The sequence below is a fragment of the Thermothelomyces heterothallicus genome (assembly GCF_042370625.1).
Source record: "Thermothelomyces heterothallicus CBS 202.75 unplaced genomic scaffold P884_scaffold_42, whole genome shotgun sequence".
In the NCBI taxonomy this organism is placed as follows: Eukaryota; Fungi; Ascomycota; class Sordariomycetes; order Sordariales; family Chaetomiaceae; genus Thermothelomyces; species Thermothelomyces heterothallicus.
Window position 1 is genome coordinate 6,815 of NW_027192603.1, and position 20,255 is coordinate 27,069.

General features: G+C 51.5%; 6 protein-coding genes across 6 annotated transcripts; 3 read left to right on the plus strand and 3 right to left on the minus strand.

The window, feature by feature from the left end:
* Nucleotides 1-4,447: 4,447 nt before the first annotated feature.
* Nucleotides 4,448-4,669, plus strand: P884DRAFT_212413 (uncharacterized protein; the record flags this gene model as incomplete). Its single annotated transcript, XM_069439146.1, has 1 exon — nucleotides 4,448-4,669. One exon carries the CDS (start codon nucleotides 4,448-4,450, stop codon nucleotides 4,667-4,669), a length of 222 nt encoding a protein of 73 aa, XP_069293436.1.
* Nucleotides 4,670-5,256: 587 nt separating this feature from the next.
* Nucleotides 5,257-7,323, minus strand: P884DRAFT_265198 (glycoside hydrolase family 13 protein). The gene has a single exon (XM_069441922.1). It carries the CDS (start codon nucleotides 7,220-7,222, stop codon nucleotides 5,426-5,428), a length of 1,797 nt encoding a protein of 598 aa, XP_069293437.1. The 5' UTR covers nucleotides 7,223-7,323; the 3' UTR covers nucleotides 5,257-5,425.
* Nucleotides 7,324-8,769: 1,446 nt separating this feature from the next.
* Nucleotides 8,770-10,437, plus strand: P884DRAFT_212548 (sugar transporter-like protein; the record flags this gene model as incomplete). The annotated part of the gene is made up of 1 exon (XM_069439152.1): nucleotides 8,770-10,437. One exon carries the CDS (start codon nucleotides 8,770-8,772, stop codon nucleotides 10,435-10,437), a length of 1,668 nt encoding a protein of 555 aa, XP_069293438.1.
* An 851-nt stretch (nucleotides 10,438-11,288) lies between these two features.
* On the minus strand, nucleotides 11,289-12,899 carry P884DRAFT_212496 (uncharacterized protein; the record flags this gene model as incomplete). Its single annotated transcript, XM_069439148.1, has 1 exon — nucleotides 11,289-12,899. One exon carries the CDS (start codon nucleotides 12,897-12,899, stop codon nucleotides 11,289-11,291), a length of 1,611 nt encoding a protein of 536 aa, XP_069293439.1.
* A 3,249-nt stretch (nucleotides 12,900-16,148) lies between these two features.
* Nucleotides 16,149-16,914, minus strand: P884DRAFT_101079 (uncharacterized protein). Its single transcript, XM_069437022.1, has 2 exons — nucleotides 16,862-16,914; nucleotides 16,149-16,757 (listed from the first exon to the last, which is right to left on the minus strand). Exon 2 carries the CDS (start codon nucleotides 16,610-16,612, stop codon nucleotides 16,175-16,177), a length of 438 nt encoding a protein of 145 aa, XP_069293440.1. The 5' UTR covers nucleotides 16,613-16,757; nucleotides 16,862-16,914; the 3' UTR covers nucleotides 16,149-16,174.
* A 1,974-nt stretch (nucleotides 16,915-18,888) lies between these two features.
* On the plus strand, nucleotides 18,889-20,211 carry P884DRAFT_252252 (Alpha/Beta hydrolase protein; the record flags this gene model as incomplete). Its single annotated transcript, XM_069440722.1, has 2 exons — nucleotides 18,889-18,973; nucleotides 19,055-20,211. 2 exons carry the CDS (start codon nucleotides 18,889-18,891, stop codon nucleotides 20,164-20,166), a joined length of 1,197 nt encoding a protein of 398 aa, XP_069293441.1. The 3' UTR covers nucleotides 20,167-20,211.
* Between the last annotated feature and the right edge of the window lie 44 nt (nucleotides 20,212-20,255).

Genomic DNA, 20,255 nt, shown 5'->3' on the forward strand with positions numbered 1-20,255 from the left:
CTAAGAAATTAGAACAGTTCTACTAGAGGAACCCTAACCGACTATAAGGGCTAACTTAGGAACCTAACTAGTATCTAAGAAGGAAGAAGTACCGGTAGGAGCTAACCCTAGGGACAAGCTAACTACTTCCTAGTCAATTACGCCAAAGGCGCCTAATACCTATGCCTAACCTGTTAAATCCTGTTCTTCTAGCATTAGGGCTACCACCCTATCCTCCTTATCTAAACCCTATATACCTTGACGAACGAACTCGTCACTCTAGTTATATAATATTCGTTTTTGACGATGTAAACGCGTAAGGCGACTTAAAGTTTACTAAAGCAGATCCTCTACCGCCAAAATTTCCTCCTCTAGCCTGTCTTGCTTACGCTAGTTATATAATACTACGATAAGTTAGAACGGAAATAAGAGGACAAATAGAAGCTACTTACGGGAATCCGCTATATTCGGCCTATCGTAAGACTTTCCCTTACACGTATAATTTAAACACCTCTTAGAATTTCCCGATATAATATAATGCTTCTTAGGCGTTACACGCTAACAGTTAGAATATAGTATAGTTTCGGAACCGTCTCGCTCAATCGTAGCGACTAAGACACGACGTTCACGCGTTATATTATAACGGCGTTTCTTTATACGGTTAGCTATAATAAACGGCAGAAGGGAGCAAAGGGGGGAACTTATAGGAGCAAGTTACAAGAGGGTATTAGCGCTATTTGAAACGGCCTAAGAGGGCTTTCGGGTCGAAAGCCTTAGAGGGGGGGCATCGTGTCACGGAAATATATATATAGATGCCGCCTAGGCTACTAGCACGGATAGGCTAATCAAGCCGAAAGGATAGAAGGAACTAATTATAACGTAGGAAGCACTGCGAGCCCTACCGTATACTAGCTTACGATCACCAAGATCAGTGTAAAGTCACTGATCGCGATAAGCGGCTTACTAGGATCACTGACCAAGGACTGATCAAGGTGATCCGGGAAGGTTATATATATATATAGATAGTCACTCGTTCTGGTGGACTCTAGAGTTTACCAGTGATAGTAACTTACATTTATAGTACTCCTAATAGCATTATACTACTATAAAGAGACAACTCTGTTGTTGTAAACCCTTTGGCTTCACCGAATCCCTTAGACGACCTGTACACTTGTCCTGTATCACTTACCTTCGTCTGAACCCTTTCAGAAGAAGTCTGAGTTGGGTTTGTCATAACTAGCTATAAGAGGGAGGGGGCTTTAGGCTATAAAGAGGAGATATGGGTCTATCAGGCATCGGATAAGGCGCTTCTAGCTGCCTATTAGGCTAGGGTAGGCCTCCTATAGGGGCGTTTAGCCCCGGTTTAATAGTAGTCGTCGCCTTCTAGCTAGCTACTAAACTTGACGGCTACCTTCTAGTATAGTTACTCTAATAGTTAGAAGGTCTGGGGTCTATACTAATAGGCCTCCCTAGCCCTCTCCTAGGCTTCGGCTTTCTTTGGGTAGCCCCTATACTAAGCGGTATAGGGGCCTCTATAGGCCGTATACCTATAAGGGAGTTAGCTAGAGTAGGTAGGGCACTAGGCCTCCCTAGTCTTCCCTTCCTCCCTATAGGCCTTTATATTATAATGGCTATAGCAGGCCAGCTACTAGTAATACCTCTAGGTATAGCCAAAGCTCTAATACCTATAGTATTGCCTTAGCTCTAGAGCATCCTAATAGGGTTTATAGTCTAGTACCTAGGTATCCTAGACCACGCCCTTGTTATAGGCCTTCCGGGCCTCTTTAAGGTCTTATAAGCCTAGGAGTACCATAGCCTACTTCCTTTATAGGCTCTTTGGCAGCCGGAACTTGACTATTTCGATCGAGTATAGGCCTATGGCCCCCTTGAAGTCTTGTTTGCTAACCCCCTATAGCTCCTCCTTTCGGACTCCTTTAGCTAGGACTATATAGGCCCTACTAACCTCCCTAGCCTCCTTTCTAAAGGCTATAACTACCTATCGCTTATTAGCTAAATACTAATCCTTAGTAGCCTTATCCTTAAAGACTATCACTATATCCCTACTTAGGAGCTTCCTAGCCGTGATGGCTCCCTAGCGGCTAGAGGCTCTGTTAACTGCTTAGACTATCTCGGCTAGGGTTCGGGCTTTAAGGTCCTCCCGTAGGCTCGTGTTCCGTATCGTGACCTCTCGCGAGGCCTATAGCGGTACCGCCTTAGCCAACAGTAGGCCTCCTTAGGGGCCTGTTACCCCCTGTTATAGCCCTATAGCTACCTACGCCTAGGTAGGGCGGGGGGTAGCCTTAAGGGCTTCTTTAAGCCCCTTTTTGACTTCCTTAGCCACGAGTTTATATAGGTTCGGAACCGGGCCTATAATAGTAGTCGTAAGGCCCTATAAGAGCCTATTGGTAAGGTCCTATGCCTTGCCCTATTTAGGGCTTAGTATAAGGTTAACTAGTTACATGATAAGACCCCTTAGTTCTATGATATCCGGGGTAGGGTAAGCCTATAGTAGGCCCCCCTTCGATTGGCTTGAAGCTATAGGCCTCCCTACTTAGTGGCTTAGCAATAGGCTTTAAATCGACGTTATGTTTAGGGGCGCTAGGTGGTCTGTATGGTGAAAATTTTGACGGTCGTACGAGGTTTGGCCGGATTACGGTTAGGTCCGGTTCCTATGCCTACGGTGCCTGTTGCGTACCTGTAACGGCTCGCGCGCGGTTGAAAGTGGTAGCGTTGGCTAGCGTTTTTCGAGAGCTTTCTAGCGATGGTAGTTTCGTGTGTTTTGGTGGGGTATTCGCAAAGATGCTCCGTAGATTAAGTCGGGGTGTACTTCCTACTATATTGTATAAATAAAACGGCCTACTATTGCCTATACTATAGTTATTTCCATAAAAGTGGGTAGGTGGGGCTAGTACTAGCCAAATCTGGTTTTTATTGTTTAAAAGTGTTCTGATTAGGTGTAGGGCAGGTTAGTAGGGCAGGATAACTAGAGACCCACTTTTTTAAAAAAAATCTAAATATATTTCAAAAATATATAACTAATTAACTAAAATAGATATAAAGGAACGGAGAGATGTTCTAGATAGGCTATAATCTAGCCTATTAGAATGGAAATTCTCATATAGCCTTTCTTATAATACTAGGCTAACCCTAAGCCTATATATAGTTAGGGAAACTTTTATTAGGATTCTTCCCTTTCTAAAAGTTCCCTTAATACGTTAAGTATAATTATAATTTAAGTATTTTTAATAGGTCTACTTGATATCTAGTTATCCTATTTACTTAGACCTACTAGGTTTAGCTTAGGCCTTAGTATCTCTAGTATATCTAGTAGGTTAATAGATAGACTTATCATTTATAGGGCTATTTCTAATAGTATAGCAAATTATTAAATTAGGTCCTTAGGACTTAGCATTTTTAAGGTCTCTAAGGGTTCCCTATACTAGCTTTCTTCCTAAACTCGTACTTCTAGTATAATCCTTGCCCCTAGTAGTAATAGTAGAATAAGTACTTAGTTTAAAAGCTAGGGAAGGCGCCTTATAGAGTGATTTATAAGTCCTTAGAGGGTATAGTTATTAAGAGTCTATAACTCTAGGTAATCTTTGTCTATTAGGTAGTTATAGAAGTCGTAGATATAAGTAGAGTATTAATTAGCCTCCTTAAGAGATACTACTCATTCGAGGAATCAAAGGTCTATTAGAGAGAGTCTCTAGACCTAATATTAATAGGTATTTCTAATGATAAAGTAGTAGGTCTAGTATACTTATTATAGTTTAAACTTATTTATTACTTCTTAATGGTATTGCTATTACTATTATATTTGACTATTTAGGGATCTACTTAGAGTAGATAGATATAATCATTTACCTAAGGTAAATAGTCTCTTATAGCATTTAAATGCTTATAATTAGTAATAAGATTATTGATTTAAACTAGTAATAGGTACTACTTACTATAGCTTGATAGCTATAAATGACTATAGCTTAGATAGGCTATAAGATGTAATACTATAGTAGTATTTATAAGATAGGTAGTACTCCTAGACCTATTAATATAGGTCTATAGAAGTGATAATAAGATATATTAATTGTTCTAAGTACTAGAGGCACTTAGGGATGCTATCTAAATATATATCGACCCCTAGCTTATCATCCCTATTAGTAGGCTAGTCGAATCTAACCTCCTAATAGCTAAATGCTATAATAGAATTCCTAGCTAATACTATAAATTAAACAGTAGGTATTGTGGTATTTTGTAATCATATCCTATAAATCCTGTTTAGTATAAGCCATCTTCGACTGTTAAATAGACCTACGAAGTTTGAACTGGTTTGAAGAAAAGTTAGGCAAGTTATAGTAGATTGAAGTGGTTAGGTTGAAAAAGCGGTGTAGGCGTGGTGCGTGTTCCATCGATGGGGTATTCCATTGATGGGGGGTCCGTCTTATCGTTTTATTAAGGAGAAATTTTAGAGATGCCGCTCGGGGGAAAGGAGCATCGAGGTTGTGCTCATGGATCCTTCCATCTTCCAGACGGCGTCTTGGATGTCGAAACTGCCGCTAATCCACATGCTCGTTTGGTCGAAACTCACAGCGGTGTTGGCGACTACATGACGCTCAGCCACTGCTGGGGTGGGGCCGATTTTCTAAGGAGAACTCGAAAGAACATTGACCGCTTCAAAACCAGTCTCGACTAAGACAAGCCCCCTCCCCTTCTTCCAAGACGCCGCTACAATCACCTGCAAACTAGGCATCTAGCATTTCTGAATCGACGCCCTCTGCATCATACAAGACGATATGGAATACTGGAAGGTCTAAGCCGCTCAGATGAGTCGCGTCTACACCCGGTCCCGGTTAACCATTCAAGCGGCGGCGGCACCCATGCCCTTCGACCGCATTCTCGGGAAGCGTCACAAAGAGTGGCGACCGCGGGAGATGCGCACGTAGGTGCCGGACGGAATGGCGAGGAACTACCCGGTCTATGCGCGCAAAGACGTCATACGCTTGGCGATCAACATCGTACACGCTTGGCCGTATGCTGCGGCTCTGGCCCTCTACCGTTCCGCTCGAGAACCTGGTAGCTTTGAAAGAATCGGATTCATGATGCTCCTCCCTGCTGTAGCCTTTATGTCTCAGCCTAGGACGACGTTACGGATAGGACAATATGATTTTTTTTTCGTGTTTCGGGGGGGGGGGGGGAGGGAGAGAGGGGAGCAGCCTTAATTCCGTTACAGGAGACATATCTTACCATATAATATGCCTAATATCTCGGGAATGCTTAAAGATCTCAACAAGTATTATTAATGCTACTATAAGACAAAGTGTTCCTAGTCAGGCCAACCTTATATCTATCCCTACATTGCTTGCTAAACTTGCAGCACTTCTCGCCGCGCTGTGTTTGGCTTGGGAAGCTCGGGCGTGTAGTCCAAGGAGCCCGTTGCCATATCAACCGTCTATCTGACAAGATACACTTGGCCCTCAAACGGCTCGAGCTGACCAAATTTCCGCATCCCCGAGTGCGTGGCCATGATAGGTATTAGCTCTGGGTTTCCTGACGCGCCAAGCTCTGCCGGGCTGGGTAGGTTCCAGGTCTGGTCCTCAGTGGTGAAGTTCAGAACCACAAGAACCCTGTCGCCAGCGCCATGGTCTGGCTCCTTGAGATACATAAATAGATTCTTGTCGTCGGGTCTCAGGTCCTTGAAGTCGCCGTACACAAGTAGATGGGCGTACTCTCGGCGGAAGCGGAGCATCTTGCGCCAGAATGCGAGCACACTGTCTGGATCGTTGAGCTGCGAGGCCACGTTGATCTCCCTGGCTAGCGGGTGCGTCTTCATCCACGGCTCCTCAACCTTCCTGCCAGCCTTTTCTGCGGCCTCGGAGAATCCACCGTACTTGGCCTGGCCATTCCAAGGTATGGGGACCCTCGCATGGTCTCTGGCCAGGTATTGCACCGCGTCAAATGCCTTGTCCAGCTCGACTTTGTTGTCGGCGCCATAGCGCTCCTTGACCATGTCGTAAAACAGTGTGCTGTCGATGTCTTTATAGTTCTCGATGGGGTACGCGTCCTTGGGGAGGTTGACGAGACCAATCTCTTGGCCCTGGTAGATGTACTGTGTGCCGCTCAAGCAGGCCTGCATGAGGGCCAGCAGCTTGGCGCCCCGAACGCGGAACTCGGGCCGGTCGTCGGTAAAGCGGCTGACTGATCTCGCCTGATCGTGGTTCTCGATAAACACGGTGGACCAACCGTCGGTGCCGCGGATCAGCGCCTGTGTCATGTCGACTGCCGCCTTGAAGTCGGGGAGAGTGAAGTTCCTGGGCGGTGTCGCGAACTTGTGCGTCTTCCCCATGCCGACGTCGACCACGTCGAACTGGAACACCATGTTGAGCTGCTTGGCCTTTGCGCTGACGTACCGGAGCACGCGAGAGATGTCGGGGGTGCAGGGCAGCTCTCCGACCGTAATGGCGCCGTACTTGCTAAGTATGGCGTTCATCTCGCTGAGGAACTCGTGCATACGGGGCCCATTGCAATAGATCATGCCGGCGGGCTGGTAGGGCGTGCCGGGATCGACAATGGGGGCGTCTGGGAGGGTAGGCGGTTTGCTATACATGTTGACCGTGTCGATGCGGAAGCCATCAACCCCGCGCTCGAGCCAGAACTCCATAGCGGAGGCGTAGATGGCCTTGCGGGTTTCGGGATTCTCCCAGTTGAGATCGGGCTGCTCGGTCGCGAAGAGATGCAAGTAGTACTCCTGCGTGAGTTCGTCCCACTCCCAGGCACTGCCGCCTCCAAAGTTGCACCGCCAATTGTTTGGCGGCAGCCGCTCGCCAGACGGGGAATATTTCGCAGGCCGCCAGATGTACCAATCGCGCTTCGGGCTATCCTTGCTAGAGCGGGACTCCTTGAACCACGCGTGCTGGTCAGAGGTGTGGTTGATGACGAGGTCGAGCATGATGCGCATGCCCCGGGCGTGCGTCTCCTTAATCAGCGTCTCCATATCCTGGACGGTGCCGTACGGCCGGTAAACGTCTTCATAGTTGGATATGTCGTAGCCCATATCCACCTGTGGGCTGTCGTACATGGGGCAGATCCAAATGACATCGACGCCAAGGCTAGCTATGTAGTCGAGCTTCGATGTGATACCGGGAATATCGCCGATGCCATCGCCGTTGGAGTCGCAAAAGGATGCTGGGTAGATCTGGTAGACAACCGCCTGCTTCCACCACTGCTTTTCGCGGGTGTTTACAGTCATGGTTATGGCAGAAGGGGATTCGCCAAAAAAAAAATGAATGGAAATTTGACGATGATTAACGATTTCTCGGTCAAGAAGAATGAAGGTCTGTTCAAAAGAAATAGAGTATGGATGAAGAGGAAGGAGAGGCACAGCAACTCCAAGCAACCAACGACCTCGCATCGCTTTTATCCCATGCCAACGCCGCATTGGTGGAGTAATTATGTACCACAGTATGTACATATGTATGTACAGGCGCAGCTGGAGCAACACCACGCCTAGTCCACCCACGGCCTCTCATAGCACCGCCTGGCGGGCCCTGTAGAGCAAGCGGAGTTGATCGACCATGCCGGACCGACAGCTGTGTCCGGTAGGTCCATGCTAGCAAGACAAAGGTGTCGGTCGCTGCGGCACGGGCAAAACGTGATATTCTAATGGTTGGGGAATGGCGCTACCAGGAATGGCAATTCAGAGACGCTACAAGAGGGGTCAGTTATTGGCAAGCTGCATGTGTGATTCGTCTATTGTCGGACCGACAAACTTACGTTTTAATTGGTCCTATGTCGGGCCGACAGCAAATTCTACACTACCGCGTGTTAGGCTCAGCCGGTGTACGCATGTCCCCGATCCTGCACGTGGAGAAAATTGTCGGGCCGATACGACACAGTGCCGAGAGAGCCTCTCGGTCTTGCTAACATGGCGCGGCAGAACGCTAATAGCGACACGACCGGGTCTTGTATGTATGTAATCCGCATATACGCTCCGTAGTATACGGATTATAGTTGGGCAGTCCCCACTTATCCCCTGATATGGCTCGCGGCCCCATGGGGAATGCGAACCCCGGGTCTTCCCCTCTCGGTTCCCGATTCAAAGTAACCAGCACGTGTCAATGAGGTAGCAAAGGATGCACGCTCTGCAGAAGGACCCAGAAGCAGAGAAGTCGGGGGCAATTTTGGACGAAGCTCCAGCAGTCACGCTACTCACACCAGCTCAGGAACGGTTCATCATCTACACATGTCGGACCGACGAGATTATCGTGCACCAATTGGCATAGAAGCGGCTGTAATTGAGGTCTCTAACCTCATCCAGGCCCAGATTCCGGCATTGTGGAAACGGCACCACTGGGTAACAACCTCCCCGATTCGGCTCTCTGTGAGGCCTGTGATTCGTTGTTCCCCTTCGGCGTACTCCGCTAGCGAGCTCCCCAGACCCCAGACCCCAGACCCCAGACCCCGGTCTATGTCCCCGTCTTTGCTTTACGGCGGCCAGACTCATCCTCCTAACAACCGAGAACGGGGATCCCCGCTACGTGCACGCTCTCTTGGAATGTCGTCTGCTTTCTGCATGATAAAACGGCTAATGTCCCCATGAGTCTCCTCGACGACATATCAGGCGCTCCTCGTCGGGTCCCCGGCATCCAAACACACTTCTCACTGGCTTGATACGCTTCATCGCATTCAGCGCGCGTTCCGTTCTCCCGGAGTCAGTTCCTCTCTTCCGTCCCGTTCCATCCCGCTTGCTCTGCCTCCGGACCCGTCAACTTGAACACCATCCATACCGGCGCGATCATGGCTCCCGCAAAGGACGATGACGCCGTGGAGCGGGTGGTCGTCATTCGGCCTAACGTGGACAAGTCGACCGCCCTAGAGGCCGCGGCAGCCACCGAGGCCGAGCACAACATGGGGCTCTTCAAGTCGCTCAAGTTGTATCGGAAAGCCTGCCTCTGGTCTATCTTCCTGTCTACCTGCATCATCATGGAAGGCTTTGACTACGCCTTCCTGGCCAGCCTCTTCGCCTACCCGCCCTTCCAACGCAACTTTGGCATAGCCCTGCCTGACGGCACCTACCAGCTCACGGCCGCGTGGCAGTCCGGCCTGACCAACGGCGTGTTGGCCGGCCAGATCGTCGGCCTCTTCGCCAACGGCATCATCGCCGACCGCTTCGGGTACCGCAAGACGCTGATCGGTGCTCTTGTGGCCTGCATCGGCTTCATCTTCATCGTCTTCTTTGCCGAGACCCTGGTGCAGCTGCTCATCGGCGAGATCCTCATCGGGATCCCCTGGGGCGTCTTCCAGACCCTCACGACCACGTACGCCGCCGAGGTGTGCCCGACCCACCTCCGGGCGTACCTGACGACCTACGTCAACCTGTGCTGGGTCATCGGCCAGTTCATCGCCTCTGGCGTGCTGCGCGCTATGCTCTCGCGCGATGACAAATGGGGCTACAAGATTCCCTTCGCCCTGCAGTGGGTGTGGCCAGTCCCTCTCATCATCGGCATCTGGCTGGCGCCCGAGTCTCCCTGGTGGCTCGTCCGCCACGGCCGCCTCGAGGAGGCCAAGCGGTCTATCGCCCGCCTGACCACGCGAAACTCGGGCCTCCCCTTCCGCCCTGACGAGACGGTGTCGATGATGGTGCACACCAACGAGTTGGAGAAGGAGCTGTTGGCCGGCATCGCGTACGCGGACCTCTTCAAGGGCGTCAACCTGCGCCGGACCGAGATCGTGTGCATGACCTGGATGATCCAGACGCTCTGCGGCGCCGCCTTCATGGGCTACTCGACCTACTTTTACCAGCAGGCCGGCATGGCGGTCGAGAACTCGTTCAGCATGTCGCTCGGCCAGTACGCGCTCGGCGCCGTCGGCACTTTCACGTCCTGGTTCCTCATGCAGTGGTTCGGGCGCCGGACGCTGTACCTGTCCGGCCAGGTCGTCATGTTCTGCTTGCTCCTCACCATCGGATGCGCCTCCTTTGCCGGCAAGGACAATGTCGCCGCCCAGTGGGCCATCGGCTCGCTCCTCCTCGTCTACACCTTCACCTACGATGCCACCGTTGGCCCGGTCTGCTACTCCCTCGTCGCAGAGCTGACCTCGACCCGGTTGCGCACCAAGTCCGTCGTGCTCGCGCGGAACATGTTCAACGTCATGGGCCTCGTGTCCAACATCATCACCCCGCGAATGCTCAACCCGACCGAGTGGAACTGGGGCGCCAAGTCGGGCTTCTTCTGGGCCGGCACTTGCTTCCTGACTGCCGTGTGGACATACTTTCGCCTGCCCGAGCCCAAGGGCCGCACCTATGGCGAACTGGACGTGCTGTTTGAGAATCGTGTCAGCGCCCGCAAGTTCAAGACGACTGCCGTGGATGACTTTGCCGGGCACAGCAGCGAGGATGTGGAAGAAAAGCAAAAGGCGCTAGAGGTGGAGGATGTTGTAGAGCGCGTGGAGAGCAGGCCGAATTAGGCTTTCCAAGACCGGAAAGGTGGTATACCAAAGGAAGCCGACTAAGTGCGGACCACAAGGGTCGCCTAGAACAGAATTGACCAGAGTATGAGAAATATGCCTCTCGGCTTCACCATTGAGGGTGCTCTTAGCTGTCCTGTGTGCTAGTAAGGATTGGAACAGCTTGGAAAGATTCTGCACTTGCATGGTGGCCGCAAACCAGTGAATAAGATCAGTGCCTAATTATTAATTGAAGCGAAGCTTCCATGACCAAGTCTCTGAGATGTGTAATTATATATACACATTGAAGAGTGAGGGAAAGAGCTTCGCTGGCCTAATCCTCTAAATAGTATTTAATTATCTCACCGGCCATTGGATGCCACACTCTTGGCTGCCCTCGTCGCTCTGTCCCTACCTATCTCCTGCAACTGAGAAAGCATTTGCCACAAAGGTGTGGCTAGGGCTGCGAGTCTGTTGGGATGGAAATACCCCGATAGGGTCAAGCCTATATAGCCTATGAAACGGCGCTTCATGCCTACTGTGGGCCTCGACGAGAGGTGCGCGAAGCGTACATACACCACAGTCAGGGTATTTTAACGAGGTAAATCTGACGAGCCTCGGTCGTTCTGACACTAATTATGTGTACTAAACATGATAGCTAGACGATACAAACGGCAATCGACAGCGTCAAGAGGAGAAACAGCGAGAATGCGAAAAACAGAACGAAGGCCGCGATGCCCTAAGCCCGGTGATTAGGAACATAGGAAATCAGACTCTCGGCGAGCAGATTCTACCTGTCATGAGTGTCATTAGGATAGAACATGAATCATCGCTCATTCTTGCGCCGAGGGACAACGACTCGAGTCGCTTAATTATCCCTCCGAGGTCCTTCCCAATGTTCCAAAATCCACTACTGTGTACATTTCCCGCAAGGTATTCAACTTGTCTAGGAGGTACTCGCGATGATGTTTCTGGGTGCGCTCAAAGCTGAATATGAAGCGGACCAGGAACAGAAAATCCTCCACGCGGGCCCGGGCCTCTTCCTGAGTCTGGCCTGGCCCGCGCGGTAGGGCGAGCACATCGGCCACGGTGCTGGTGATCTCGAACAGTTTCTGCAGGATGCCGCTGCCGTGAGTAATGATGCTCGACGTGTGGCGTAGACGGCTGACGAGCCCGCGCAGCTGTGCCGAGAGGCGCTGCGCGGGGAAGTGCAGCGAGAAACCCTCATGGGCGTCGCGCGGGGGTGCCGACCGGAGAAGGCCGTGCGAGAGGGCGAGCTGCCAAACCAGGGTGCGCAGCCAGAGGCGCGTGACAAAGAGGTCGACGTGCTGCTCCTCGCTCAGGGTCCCGGCGCCGCTGGCGGCCAGGTCGCGGGCCGCTTCCGCCGTCTCGGCCTCGTCGGCATCGAGTTGTGCCTGCTTGTGCTCAATCCACTCGGCCGTGATAGTAGGTGCGTCCGGCATGTCCTGGGCGGCCCAGTGTGCGAGCAACGGCGCATCCATAATCTGGAACAGCCGGATCAGGCGGTTGAAGCCTACCGTGACGTGGGGCGGTACGTCCGGATCGGTAATGGGCAGGCCCGTCCGCAGCGGAATCATGGTGCAAGGATAGCCCGACATGACACATAGGAATCGCTCATGTATATAGGCTTCCCAGTACATGCGCTGCTGGCGCGAGACTTCGCGGCGTGTCAATCCGCAGAGGTTGTTCTCGGAGTATCGGTGTATGTTTAGCATCTGAATCATGGTGATGGCCTCGCGGAGGCTTGCGAAGCTACGGTCGAAGCGCCTGAAGGCCATGAGCGAACATTCGTTCCATATCCCAACCATGGCTCGCTTCACCGTCAGGGGCATCTCGTTTAGCAGGTAGTCCGCCGACGTGTCCTTTCCCATGTCGGCCTTGCGGTAGGCCCACAGGCTGTGCTGAACGAGCAACGTCATCTGCGACGCGACGTTGCCGTGGAGGTTCCAGGATGGCTGCGTTAGGTTGAGGGTGATGGCGCCAAAGGCGTGGACCAGGGCGGCGTCCTCATAGCTCACGTGCATGTTCCGGATGGCAGAGCGCATCTCGTCGGGAGTCAGCACGGGGTTGACAGGATAGACGAGCTGCTCGTACTCGGGCAGCAGGCTCAGGAAGAACTCCTGCGAGAAGCCGGCGGCCAGTGGGGCCGGCTCGAAGCAGCGAGGCGGAGGTGGCGTGGCGGCATGGCCCGAGTCGAGAATGCCGGCGATGGAGGTTACGGCGGGCGCGGTGCTTGTGGTTGGGCCGGCGGGAGCTGTGCTCTCGCTGCCGGCGTGGTTGATGGTCTTGTTGCGAAGCTGAGCAACCAGATGGCCGCGTACGCCGGGTTTGCGCTTGGCTGGTGCGGGCGCAAAGGTGCAGGCAAGGTTGAGGTGAGCGCACTGCGTGCAGGGCTGCGTGCGACTACATCTCACTTTCCGAACCCGACAAGCATTGCAAGCCTGTGAAACCTTGGTGCTCATGGCATTCGCCAATCACTTCTTACCCCCAGGGGCAGTCGCGGTTGCGTCGGGCGCGTATGAGGAATCGATAACGGCGGTTCGGGGTGTCGTGCAAGTGTAGCGCTGAGGAATCATGTCGAAGCTCCGGCGCTGGCGGCTTGATTGCGTAACCATCTACTATTAATTATAAATATCTGTGCTCGACAAAACCCAGATATCGGTCCCATGCAGCCCTGCCGCGATGCAACCTACTGCGTGGTTGGGGGTAAGCCCAGAAGGTCAACGACCAGAGGTCGGTTTCTCGGGACGTCGAAAGCCTTTGGTCAGGAGCCGGTCTTCAACTTCCAGGCCCAGATGGGATGAAAGCTCCGCTGCCTTTTTAACTAGCGCCTGCCCCCCAATGACGTTGAGCGCTTTAGTTACTCGCGGTCCTGCCCCACTAGCGACTCAGTTTGGGGAGTCACGGTTCCCGCTCCAATGGATGCCAAGACCAATATGAAAGTTCCGTCAAGACTTGGACCGGCAGGAGCACGATTTCAAGAGTATAACAACCTGGAACATCAAGTGGCCTACACTTCGGTCGATAAATTAGTAGTCAACCTCCGTCGTTTGAAACCTTGGACTTTGATCTCCCGGTGTTGACCCCCAATATTTAGCCACGCCCGCGAAGCATCTGAAGGTACCTACCTATCAGAGGACTCAATGTCGTACCAGGAATTGTAGTATAATTATCATGGCTGCAGAGGGCTTTTTTATAGTCTTGGTGGATAACAAGCGCTTCTCTCTATCCATTAAGTTAGAGCGAACAGCGCGTCCTGAGAGTGCCGAGTGTTCAATTATTAATTAACAGTTGTGAAATTGCAAAAGCGACGCCGCAATTGCTGCTTCCAGCAATTACACCTAAGTAGGCATTCTGACAACAGTCAAGAGAGCTGTACGCATTATCCGTTCCAATCGTGTAATAGTCATTTCGATATTGCAGTTCAATTTCCGCCCTTCCACCTCTATCCGTCCATTTCTATCCATCCATTTCAGCCACTTCTCCGTGTCTTCCCGTGCTCGATCGACTCTTTGTGTTCCCGTTGCCTTCGGTTTCACCCATCACAAGGCCATGGTAATAGGGCACAGACCTCTTATATGCCATGCACCTATGTCGAACCCTTACTTGGAGACCTCACTACTGTCCTGCTCGTTCTGGTCAGTGTTTGGCTTCCAGAGATCCGAGTCCCCCAGCCTATCCGCGGTAAGACCGGCACGCCGTGGGGATTTCATGCCAGCTTCGAGCTGTCGTTGATACGGCACATTGCGTAACCGATTTGCCTCGGCCGGCGTCAGAGGAAGCTACAGTCTCGTCGGTTAGCGTCACATCCTTAAGGCCTATCTCCTACAATGCAAGAAAATCTGAAGGCGACAGAGTTGATAGACTACAATGTGCTTGGCCTCGAAGACTGCCAAACAGAGTGAAGCCCTAGTAGAAGCAGTATTATAGCAGTATTACTCCCGGTAATACACGGCTAGCGAGTGCGAATGCAGCCGTGTATTGCTGGCACTTCAAGAGCAGCCTATCGCCTCCCTTGCTAGGCCGGCGTGTTTGAAGCCCGACATTACGCGTTTAGTTGCATTGCAGCTGACGAAGCGTCTGCACTCAGAGGCGCGCCGCCGCAATGCCTTGACGTAAGCAGCAACGCAAGTCTAGCAAAGTGCTTCAAATTCAGTCGTCAAGTACTTGTTCTATTGTGAATCATGCTTAAATTCCTGGCCTATGGGCAATTAAAAAACACGAACAAACCTACCAGGTAGGTAGCATGCTAATAATTGATAGTGTTAGAAGCGCTAGAGCTTCTGAAGTACTAGCCACGCGCTAGCCACAGCGTGTGGCACGCTCACAAGCGCTTTAGCCATTTCCTTTGTCTATAATTAGATGATTCAACAAGGCACCTTTTAGACCTTCAAGCCACCTGCTACAAAGCTCTCTCGAATGCTCACTCGAGCTGGCCGATGCATTCGACAGATAGCAACCCTCTGTAACCCTACCTTTGTTTATTAGTAATTAATAATTGACTTGCAGCAACCGAGACAGCTAGCAAGTAATAGCCACTTACCAAGGGATATGATAGCATACAACTCTTTCCTATAAACCCGGTCCAAAGTAGAAGCACGAAGTATTTCTGCCTGTTATGGCCGAGAGACAGAATACCCATATACCTATATTTGAAATAAGCGACAGAGGTACTCTTCATACAATACTGCCGTGTGTGAATCCTCTGACCTAAATGTGGGATAAGGCTGTCTTGCAGGTGGATGCGCGGATAGAACTGACGATCTTCGTATCTCTGCTACGTAGTTGGCGATGGTTCTTGAGGAAGAAGGACGGAGGCGTCCAGAGCCAACCTGCAGGAAGATGTAGATGGCTGCAACCTCGGTAGGGCTGGAGCCCTGGTGGGCCCAGTCCACCACAGGCTGCTACAGCTCGATGGCTGCAAATGACTACAGCTCGGACAGGCTGCAAGATGCGACACCACAGCGGTATTCGCGCCGTGGGCGGCACTCCTGGACCTACTGGTACGGTCTGCAGAAGTGGTGATAATATGCGTTGATTCTTCCAAGTGCCAGATGCACTTGGGGAGCTGTCTAAATACATGTTGACGACCCCTGGCTCATCATCCCTGTTGGTGGGTCGGTCAGATCTGACCCACTGACAGCTAAATGCTGTAACAAATGCAAAGGCTGAGTTCTGTTTCATCATTGCTCGTAGGTAACTATTAAAGTAAGTTCACCGTTAAGCGATGGATACTATTACTCCCAAGAGTTGTATAAACAGGATAGCAATCCGCAAATAGAGTAATCTTATCGAAGCGTCTCATCAATGCTTCAGGCTCAGCCCGATTGCTATGAACAACAATGATCAAGGGTATGTGGCGGTTATTCCGTACGGCTCTCTGCGAAGCTTCTCAAGAAAAGCGGATGTACTGTACAGTATTGATGGAGGTCTGGTTGTAGTAGTCAAAATCAAGATAGTTCAAAAGATCGATCTCCTCTATCAACGTTTGCTGGCCCTGTGGTTCTGTATAAGAAGAGGATGGGCACCTAGAACCCACCGTTTGCAGGCTCCACAGGGCATATCTTATCTAACCTTACATGATGGACGCGTCCGTAGACACGTACCGCACCAAGTATGTATGTATATAATTACACTACGCCAAACACCTGCACCAAGTTTCGTATTATTTCGAGCCCCTGACTAACGCCATCTTCCTGTTTTCCTCTTGTTCCCGCCTTTCCGGATAAAGGATGGTTCAAGGGAGTGCCTGGGGAGCATAGCTCTTGTCGGGGGTAACCGGCTGGCCATTGACGAGCTCGGCGTCACTGTAAGCGGGCCAAACAATGAGATGCTTGCTCCAGTCCACCACAGACCACGTCGTGAAGCCCAGCGGGTCCCAGCCGGAGCTGATAGTGTAAGGGCCGCATGTAATGCCGTTCGTCGACGTCTGGCTGGCCGGGTTGCCGGTCACAGTGTAGGAGCATTCGGTGACGGGTGCGATTTGTGTGTCGACGCCAAAGGAGATCTCGCACGAGGTGTCATCGTCGTTGCAAGTACGGGTGAACGACGTGATGATCCACTGGGGAACGTCGGCCATGGCAGAGACAGCTTCTGATCGGGTGTTGGGAGCCGGGGCAGCGAAGGCGCTGCTTGCGGCGGCAAGGAGGCCGATAAGAAGAGTGCTGTACTGCATGTTGACGGGCGATGGCGCTTCTTAGTCTTTGGCCTTTGGCGGTATGGGATGAGACTCGGAATTGCTGAAGGCTGCTGAGGATATACTGGCGTCTATTAGGGCGTTCATCATGGGGTTTGTCCCGTGGTTATATACCGCGAAGAATCTGAGCATCCTTAGCTCGAATCCGAATCGCACTTAGGCCAGTTGCACATAGCGATCCGTGCCTTTGGCCGATGAGACAACGGACTTGGGGGATAAGACACTCACGATACTACGTTACTTCGTATCGTCAAGTAGAGGTTCAGCTGACCGTTTTCTCAGCATGCAGTCAAAAACTCGTATTGACAGGCGGTTCGACATTGACGGTAATTGATCAGCGGCGCGTGGGGCAGAGAATCCGAGTCCAAGCCACAGAGACGGCATGAGGTCCCATGCACATACCTATTGTAGGAAGACACATTGCCAAAAATAGACTTGACATTACTCTCAGTCGCGGCCAGAACACGGAGAGCGAGCTAGTACATTTTACAGTTGTCATGCTACACCATATGCTTTGTTTAGACCGTGAGACAAAGAACCATGTGAGAGACATACAATAGGCTTCCAAGTCGCTTCCTGATTCTCTGCTGTTGTTATAGGATTTGACTGACAAGTGGGTCAGATCTGACTGGCCCACCAACAGGGATGACGAGCCAGGATGACATGTATTTAGACAACATCCCCAAGTGCCTCTGGCACTTGGAAGAAACAACACATCTTATCACCACTTCTGTAGGCCCGTACCAGTTGGTTCAGGAGTGCCGCCCACGGCGCGAATACCGCTGTGGTGTCGTATTATTGCAGCCTATCCGAGCTGTAGCAGCTGTACTGCATCCAGGCGGTAGTGCTCGAAGCCTTTCTTTTGTGAAATCTTTCGGGTATGCCTTCAGGCATTGTATTGTTCGGAATTCGGCAATAGCCTCTTTTGCACAACATGCATATACTGGGTTAATAATGCGACAATCGTGTGGCCGCTCCTTCGCATCTGTTTCTCGTTGCTGCCGTCAGTATAATTAATTATGCACAGATGCCCGATAACCCTAATGATTTACATTTTACCCTAGTTACTAGCTGCCGGCGGGAGCACGGATATCGAACCACGGAATGGTCCACTCTCGAGTTTTGGCAGCAGCGCAGCGGAGTGGATCCGATCAAAGGCGTCTGGTTGAAGTTGCCGAGCGCAGACTGAAAGACTGAGAAATTTATCGAGACCGATGTTGAAACGGCTAAAGAGTCATTGTATATTCGAGCAGCAAGCAAGCTAGCAATCCCCTGGGATCCCATGTTGAATTTGAAGCTGTAGGTATTGGATACAAAAGCTGACTGCTTGTCAGAAGCTGTGGAGCTTCTAAGCGTATTAGCGACGCGTTTGCCACAGCCGTATGAGGCTGTTCAACGCATTGGCCAGATCCTTTGTCTATAAATATCAGTCGTTTTGTCTCCTTTGTAGATAGTTCAACAAGGCACTCTTTTCCTTTCGTACAGCCACCCACTGCAAACTCTATTTCCAACGCTTCCCGGAGCTCCCACTGCGTTCGGCACTGCTCGAACGCACCTGGGTGCGTGCGGAGGACATCTCTAATCACTGAATGCCAATGCCCGATAATTAGCGAAGAAGATGGGTGCATACTGGAAACTTACTCCAACTTGTACAGGGGAGGGCTCTTGATAAACAAACCTTTACTTGTTCTGTCTGAAGCTAGCAATACGGATGTGCACCCTTGATAAACCTGGGTCTTATGAGCTAATTAGCGTAACAGCGATGGGTCAAGCCACCATGGCTGGAGAGAACGGCTGCTTAGCCACATATCTATGACCCCTGTATTACATAGTATATACTTATTGTGGACCGGCCGAAGCCCGAATCGACGGCCGTCAACGCATCAGTATCTCGCAGGGCATCTGTATTGATGAATGAATGCTGCAAAAATAATGGGTATCCTGGAGTGGTTAATTATGCTAGTGTCCAACCAGAAACGTATTTATACGGCACTATACAACAGTGTATCTAACCCTATCTTGCTGTCGGCTTGTGGCATAGCTCCTTGATTAATAGAACAAAAGCTGCTGCTGTGGGGACACCGTGCCGCTGCCGGCTGATCGGGTCCGTGTATGCATGTACCTCGGCATCCATGCTTCGGTTCCGTCACGCTACGCTGCCATCATCAATTCGGCACTCAGGATATGTCACGGAACACCAGCAACAACATTTCATCTCTCTCCGGGCGCGCCCACCAGCCACCCAAAAAAAAAAGATGACGGCAGAGGCTTCGTCCGATGAGGCTGGAAAGCTATCCCCATGGGACAGAATAGTCCTTGTCGGATTATTCCCTCTATTTGGTAATTAGTTCCCAAATTCCCACTCCCGTTCATGTGATCCTTGACCCTTGACCGCTAACATGTTGTCGGGACTTGGGGCAGCCGCCCGGTGGTTGATTACATTCGCTTTGAACAAAAGTCCTGGCCTCCACTGGCGCCAGAGGTTGGCATTGACATTTCTGCAAGCCCAACGAGCCGCTTTCCCAATCCGTCATCTCCGGTGGCTCACGCGACGCGTCTCGACGGGGGAGGCAGTCGTGCGATATTGTTCGAAAAATAAGATTCCGCACAAGTCAGTTGTCATCGACAGTCCCGCCGCCGCGTCTAGCATTGAGGGTGTGCCTGCGGCCACCTTCCATCTCCTCACCGTTCCGACGGTTGAGGAGAACGCACCTGGCCGTACCTTCCTATACTTCCACGGCGGTGGCTTTGTCAACCCTCTTCGCGACGTTGCCCACATGCCTTTCATCATGCAATGTGCTGAGGCATGTCACGCCAGACAAGCTGTTATCCTCGAGTACGCGCTCGCTCCAGAGCATCCGTATCCCGCGCAGCTAGTGCAGTGTGTCGCGACGCTGCAGTATCTTCTCGGAGAGATGAAGCTCCGTCCGGAAGATGTTGTTCTTGCCGGGGACAGTGCGGGCGGGCAGTTGGTCGGGGCGCTGCTCGCGCATTTGGCACAACCGTCGCCCTACGCCGCGGCCATCAAGGTTGACGGCCAGTTCCGAGCTGCGCTCTTCGTGAGCCCGTTCGTCAGGATGCCCCCAGATGAGGGGAGCTACGAGGCAAATCACGGGAAAGATTACCTAAACCGCCCCCAGGTGGACCGATTCATGTCGGCTTGGAAGGGGTCGAAAGACGAGGTGTGGGCGAATCTGTGTGGCGTTGAGCAAGGCGCCGATATCTGGAAACTTGTGTTCGCTCGTGGCCGTGGCCGTGGCCGTGGCGATCGGGGTTTGGTACCAAAAGCCATGGTTACTGTCGGCACATCTGAAGTATTCTTGGAATGCTGTCGTTCATTTGCCAAGGAGCATGTGGGAGCAGAGACAGTGTTTGTCGGCCGAGAAACTGACTGCAGGGTGCTTGGGGGCATGGACCGCGTGTTAGCGGAGTGCGAAGCCGAAGTCCATGTCCAAGCAGCGTTGGACTGCGCTGTGGGATACAACGAAGGGGCAATGCAACGGGCCATCGCATCGTGGCTAGCAGGTCTGTAAATTCGCGTTCTGCTATGGTGAGAAAGTTTTGCGTCCAATGAGTACATCATCATATATAATCACCGAGCCATATATAATCACCGAGCCAT

What these genes read in the sequence shown, in the direction of transcription:
- P884DRAFT_265198 (XM_069441922.1), bottom strand. Translation starts at nt 7,222, where the DNA reads ATGACTGTAAACACCCGCGAAAAGCAGTGGTGGAAGCAGGCGGTTGTC.
- P884DRAFT_101079 (XM_069437022.1), bottom strand. Translation starts at nt 16,612, where the DNA reads ATGCAGTACAGCACTCTTCTTATCGGCCTCCTTGCCGCCGCAAGCAGC.